The 7,164-nt window shown below is 44.8% G+C and overlaps 1 protein-coding gene across 1 annotated transcript; it reads left to right on the top strand.

Annotated features, from left to right (window-relative positions):
• Nucleotides 1–579: 579 nt before the first annotated feature.
• On the top strand, nt 580–1,873 carry LOC144830709 (olfactory receptor 5B21-like). The gene has a single exon (XM_078688932.1). The coding sequence runs from the start codon at nt 580–582 to the stop codon at nt 1,513–1,515; it is 936 nt and encodes a 311-aa protein (XP_078545058.1). The 3' UTR covers nt 1,516–1,873.
• Nucleotides 1,874–7,164: the final 5,291 nt, after the last annotated feature.

The following is a 7,164-nucleotide window of genomic DNA, read 5'->3' on the forward strand; positions in this document are numbered from 1 at the left end:
TGAGGTACACCTCTCGTACGCTCATGACGAGCTCAGCTCGTCATGAACTGCGGGTTTTTTAAAACTTTAGCGCACAGCGGGAAAATGCGCCGCACCGATGCGGTTAATTTGGTGGTGCCGCCATGTGGGCTCCCTTATGGTCAACACCAGGGTCAAATGCAGTGTCCCGTAACAATCCAGAAGCTGTCCGCACAGTGTATTAAGCTTAACCTGGGGTACCACGCCACAGTATCGATATGGTGATGGAGATGTGTAGGAGTGTTTGTAAGGAAGGGTCCTAATCCATCGTGTTGGGTGAGATTAAAGTCTTGACAGTCTGGCTCACAGCGTCCTCACTCCTGACTCAGAGATAGGCTGCCTGAATATACATGCATACAAAAGACAGACGCATAGATGAAAAGAAAAAAGGGAAAATATGTAGGTAAAGAAAAAAGTGTGAGTGAATGCAGGGTTAGATCAATGCATTGATACAGAGCTGGCTAATAATTGATGTTGATGTTCCTGGGGTTAATCACCAACTACTGTCATTCTCTGTAAACCCACTAACGATGCCCTCCTTTATATTAACAGATCTTCTCAATGGAGGAGGAGAACCAGACCACGGTGAGAGAGTTTATCCTTGTGGGCTTCTCACACTTTCCATATCTGCAGATCCCGTTGCTTGTGTCTTTCTCCTTTATTTATGCTGCCACCTTGTTGGGAAATGCCCTCATCATCATCATAATCAGCACTGATTCTCACCTCCAGACACCGATGTATTTTTTTCTAAGTAACATCTCGCTTCTGGACATCCTGTACCCGTCGGTGACAGTCCCTAGGATGCTGTCAGACCTCGTCTCAGAGACAAAGCTGATCTACTACCATGGCTGCATTGCCCAGGTCTTCTTCTACATCTTCTTTGCTGTCACAGAATGCTTCCTTTTATCGGTGATGGCCTTTGACCGCTACGTTGCCATATGCCAGCCCTTGCACTACCACGCCATCATGAGCTTGGAGGTCTGTGTGCGACTGGCAGTCGGCCCATGGATTAGTGGTGGCCTTTATTCCTTGATGTACTCTGTGGCAACCAGTCAGCTGATCTTCTGCAGATCCAATGTGATCAACCACTTTTTTTGTGATGTTCCACAACTCCTGCTCATGTCTTGCTCTGACACAAGTGTGAACATGATCACTATCTTCCTCGGAGTCGTCGTGGTGGGCATCGGGAACTTTGCTGTTGTTCTCGGCTCCTACACCCGCATCATCTCCACTATCCTGAAGATTGTGTCCAGGGAGGGCAGGAAGAAGACCTTCTCCACCTGTAGCTCGCACCTCATGGTGGTGTCCCTGTACTATGGCACTCTCATCTCCATGTACTTTAGACCCCTGTCCAGCTTCTCACAGCCCAATGTCTGGATGGCGTCTCTCGTCTACACGACTGGAACGCCAATCCTTAACCCAATGATTTACAGTTTGAGGAACAAAGAGATGAAATGGGCTTTCAAGAGAGCAATTGGAAGGAAGGATCAGGCCTGAATTTAGGGGTATCTCAGTGTCAGTTCCTTGAATGCAGAAGTGGAACATTTAAACATTATGTTAAACATGCAGAGCCTTCCTAAATCAGCAAAGAAGTTTCCTGGCACCAGAAATACCAGATAGGATAATCCACTCATTTGTTTACTGAAAGATGCCAGCTCCCCCAATTAGCACAGACAGTGAAAGTGATGTCACATACTTCAAAACCAATCACATAACAGGGATCAAAATTGCATGCTCTTGGAGCTTGGGAATGAATATCATTTGATTTACTAGATTACACTAAACCATAGAGACCTGAAGAACTCCCCAACCCAGCATGATGCAGGGGTATCTTTACTTTCTGGTGACACAGGACTTATATCCTGATGCTCAAACAACTATTCCTGATCTACCCCTACAACAGAATGTGAAATGTTTAATTTGTAACATTAGATTGTTGTAAACAAAGGAAAATGAGGGGTGGATAAATGGTGATTGTGGATCCAAACCTAACTGCAGACGGGCTCTTAATTTTGCACACATTATTTTGTAAACTATGAAAGTGGTATTTCCCATGAGCCCACAGAGTGCTATAACATGGTACAATGTTATGGATGGATAGTCCCTCTGTAGATGCATAGGGCACAATGCAATTAATGGAAGCATAAGGCTCATGGGCTGAAGCAGTCAGCTCTAGGTCTAGGGTGCACATCTGGTGCCAGCTGCACCCAAATACAGAGTTGCAAAGCTTGCAAAAGTATAGGAGGCGATCAGTGATAATAGTAAGAAAAAGTTAATTAACCATTAATTACAAAAACAGAATGAATTACAGTCTCTATAAATACAAAATACCGTTACTAAATCGCATTCTCATTTCTTTTTTTGTGACATGAAATATATCATCTTTACATTTTGCGCGTCATACATCTGGCCCCTAAGTGAATATACATAAATGTAAATGCATGATCACTTAAAATCACAAACAATAACGCAATAAAAAGTTCAGTGCTTGAAACTGCATATTTCAAGCAATAAACAGCACATCTATATCATGCAGAACATTATAGTTAAAAGTATATTATGTCATTATGTTGAACTTAAAAGAGATGCATATTTGCGATTAACCAGATCAGTCATGATACTGAATATTCCAAATTCAAAATATTAGGGCTCTTTATAAGAGAAGAAAAAGAGAAAATAAAAAATAAAAAATATATTCTGTTAAAAATCTTCTGCTGAATCAAGAGTTGATTTTGAGGATATTTCAACGGCATTAGGTACACACACAGCATACATGTTTTTGCAATATGCCATTACGGAGGACGCCACGCCATGGAGCCAGCTGATATCTAAACCAGAACGACCTACTAAAGGAATTACTGTTTTTGAAGTTATTCGTCAACGTGAAAGCGAGTTACCATCAATTTAGAGGAAGCACTATCATAAGGAGGACCTAAAAACTTTTTTGAGCCCTGAAAAAGTCTGTGAAGGACGAAACACGTTGGCTATGGCTACAGACTTTTAAATGAAGATTTAATAAAGAATGAGCTTCCACAAGACCACTGATTCTGCCTTTGAATGATTAATATGTGTATATAAAACTTGGTTATTTTCTGTATAAGTGTGCTGGACCAACTTTGTATTGAGCTTATATTATGTCATTATGTTGAACTTAAAAGAGATGTATGTTGGCGATTAACCAGATCAGTCATGATACTGAATATTCCAAATTCAAAATAATAGGGCTTTTTATAAGAGAAGAAAAAGAGTAAATAAAATATATATTGTGTTAAAAATCTGCTGCTGAATCAAGAGTTGATTTTGAGGATATTTCAACAGCATTAGGTACACACACAGCATACATGTTTTTGTGGAGAAAAACAGTAGAGGTGTTCTTGTTGTCATTACCTCACACAGTACATGGACCAGCAAGTGGTTGCAATTCCAAAGCACTCCTTGATGGTTTGAGTACATCATTTGGAGGCTCAAATTATAAGAGTGGCTCTAGACAATTATTAGGCAATTCATCAAAGGAGGTTGATGCTCATAATTAGAAACTCACAGTAAGGGCAAATACGTTGCTTGGCTTTGTCTCTGATGTGTTTGTTACCATTTCAGGAGCATTTCCACATCTGCTCCAGATATAGACCCAAGATGATTTCAGCTGGAAAGTTCATACCAGAACACAGGCCTTATGTGCATAGTGTCCATGTTGCAAAAAGACTTACATTTTCCCTAAGTAAGTACAGAAAGCCAAGCACGTCCCAGATAGCGTGCTAGGTTTCCCTGCATTTCTGTTCAGCTGCATATATGTCCTCTATGTTAATGATGTCCTTGTTGGATCAGGAGAAAGATGACAATACCACAGTCGATGAACAGGAGAATAAAGAGAGAAAGCATGATGGTATCATTCCAAACAAGGTTTTAAATCCAGTCACCTGACCAGATCCAATGTTCTTAAAAAGATGCACAAAATCAGTGTTGGTGCGTGGGATCAGTGGGATCAATACTAAACGGTGAAACTGGGGTGGAGGTGCAGGAACGGTGGTCCACCGTCTGTTCTACTTTGTTGTACAATATCAGTCAAAGATGACAAATTAAACATCAACAAAATAAGCCCACAGACTCTGTTACAGACTCTGAATCTCCAAAGCAGGTCTGGATGTCTGGAAGTTGTAAGTTCCTGCCATAGAAGTTAAAGGGACTTCATTTTGTAGTAATACAGCAACCAACTTCAATACTAGGCCAGGGGACATTTTTGATAAAGTGTTGAGGTGGTGGGTACAAGGATCTTTCATAGCACTGTATTGCTTAGAAATGGTAATCATTGAAAGTTAGCCAGGTTTCAGCCCGCAATAAACATTAAATTAGAACCATTATTTAGTAGTTCATGGAGTGTGGGGGCAAAGTATGATTAAGTGATAGAATACAACTTAACCCCTACATCAAAGCTCTACACATACCATCCAAGGAAATGGTATCACATAGAAGAGAGTGATTCAGGTGAAGGTTCTTATGAACACAAGGCCATCTACAATCAATTAATCAGGTGGCTTGTGAAGCGTGACTACTCACCTGTGAGGGTCTCAAGGCGCAGAGTAAAGGGAGGGGACCTGCTGATCCATCGAAGGTGCTGTGGTTTAGTCGAAGAGCCAGGTCTTGAGGTCCTTCATGAATTGAGGCAGTGACAGTGATCACCTGAGGTGGAGAGTGAGGGGGTTCCAGGTCATTGCTGAGTGGTAGGAGAAGGATCTTCCTCTGGCCATGATCTTGCAGATATATGGGACTGAGCGGAGGTCTCTGGTGGGTGCATGGAATGCGAGGTGGTGGTTAAGGTACTCAGGTCATGCGTCAAGTAGGACTTTCTAGGCGTGTGTGAGAAACTTGAAGATGATTCTTGTGTTGACTGGGAGCCAGTGGAGGTCTTTCAGGTGGACATGATGTAGCTGCAGCGGGGGATGTTGAGGATGAGTCTGACGGAGGTGTTCTGAATGTTCTGCAGTTTCTTAAAGAGTTTTTGGGTGATGCCAGTGTAGAGTGCTTCGCCGTAGCCGTACTGCGGCTGATGAGTGCGTGGGTGACCGTCTTTCTGGAGTCTGTGGCGATCCACGTGAAGCTCATTTAGAGCAGGCATAGTTGTGTTATGTTACCTGAGTTTACATAGCGCACAGCTACCTCAGCAAAGAGGCGTCCCGGCGCTGACAGCAGAGATAAAATACAAAGAGGCTAAGAACCTGAGCAGGTAGGCGCAAGGAACAGAGCACAAAGAGACAGGAAAGGGCTAGGCAGAGGGGAAGAGAAATGTTGTATTAGCTTTCCTGCAGTCCAGCAAACGGTCCAGATTTGGAAGGGCAGGGAGTTCCATAGCCTGGCCGCTAAACAGCGGTAGGATCGTCCCCCGGCCCGGAGATGCTTCACTCGGGGAGCTATAACGAAGTGCTGTCCCAAGGAGCGCAGCTGGGGAGTCGGGACATAAGGTACCAGCAGACTAGCCAGAAGGCTGGGAGACACAAACTTCAGGATCCTAAAAGACAAACAAAGGGTCTTAAATTTGATTAGATTGGCCAGGGGTAACCAGTGTAGCCGCCGGATAGCACAGGTAGAGGGGCAGCTACGCGGAAGCCCCAGCAGGGCTCTGGCAACAGCATTTTGGACACGCTACAAGCGCATAACCTCAGCCTGATTAGCCCCCAGAAGGAGCGAGCTACCATAGTACAAGCTAGATAGAATGGCTGATTGGACAATCAGCTGGCGCGTGGGAGAATCAAAGAACCTCAACAAGGGCCTGAGTCCCCGAAGAAGACCGAATCAGGTGCCAGTGACTTTCTTCCATCCATACCCCCAGGATCTTAACCACCAACTTAGGAGTGGGAGCACTACCGAGAACAGTCGGCCACCCTTGCTCATTCCAGAGACTTCTATCCTTCTCCGCCAGTAGCAACTCCATTTTATTGGCGTTCAACTGGAGGCAGTTGGTGGTCATCCACGCCGCGACGGTGGCCAGGCCACTCCTAAACCTAGAAGCATCCTGCATGGAGCCAAAAGAGAGGGCCACCGCCAACTCCGTGTCATCTGTATGCAACACCATGGTGAGGCCCTTGTTCCTGGCCACCGTGGCAAGAGGTTGAACATACAAATTAAACAACACTGGGCTCAGAGCAGAGCCCTAAAGGCACACCTTGACTGATGGAATGAACATGGGATTGAACAGTGGGCCGACACTCAAAATGATCTCCCCGTCAGAAATTATCTAAACCATTCCAGAGCTAGGCCAACAACACACGTTTCTTCCAGGCGGTGTAACAGAAACCCATGGGAAACTGTGTCAAATGTGGCACTGAGATCAAGCAAGATCAGTGCCCCATATGACCAGAGTCAAGAATGGTCCGCAGATGTTCTGTCACAGCCAGGAGAGCAGTTTTCGTACTGTGACCAGGGCGGAAACCATTCTGAGAGGGATCCAAGATGTTATTTGTATTCAGAAACCTCATTAAGATGTTAGCTACCCATGGAAGAAGGGATATCGGATGAACATTTTCCAGTTTGGCCGGGCCTAGCAAAGGTTTTTTGAGTATAGGATTCACCTTCGCCTGTTTCCACAGATCAGGGACCACGGCTGTAGCATGCAGAAACAGGATGATGAGCTGACAATAATCTGGCGGCTCATGGTGAACGAGGATTCCAGGATGATGCTGAGGTTTCTTGTTTGATATGTGGGTGTGAGGGAGTTCGACCTGTTGTGGGCCACTAGGAGTCATCCCAGGAGAAGGGGGTGGAAAGCATGATGAGGACTACAGTATTCGCTGACTTAAGCTTGAGGCAGCTGTTCTTCCTCCTAGTGGCGACAGCCTTCATCCTGTAGAGGCAGTTGTTCTTGGCAACTGTGGGTTTGTTGGTGAGGGAGAAAATCAGCTGGATGTCGTCAGTGTAGAAGACGATGTTGAGTCTGTGGTTTCTGATGATGGCTGCAAGAGGGGCAATGTAGATGTTGTAGAGATTGGGGCTAAGGAAAAAGCCCTGAAGCACTCCACAGCTCATCTCTGTGGGTTCAGAGTAGAACCATAGTAGTCTGACTCTCTGTGTTCGACCAGTGATGAAGGAGCGGATCTATTCCAGGACTTTGTTGTGGGTGCCCATGTTGTGGAGTCTTGTGCACTGGGTGAAGTG

Source organism: Lissotriton helveticus, chromosome 1_1 (genome assembly GCF_964261635.1).
Source record: "Lissotriton helveticus chromosome 1_1, aLisHel1.1, whole genome shotgun sequence".
In the NCBI taxonomy this organism is placed as follows: domain Eukaryota; kingdom Metazoa; phylum Chordata; class Amphibia; order Caudata; family Salamandridae; genus Lissotriton; species Lissotriton helveticus.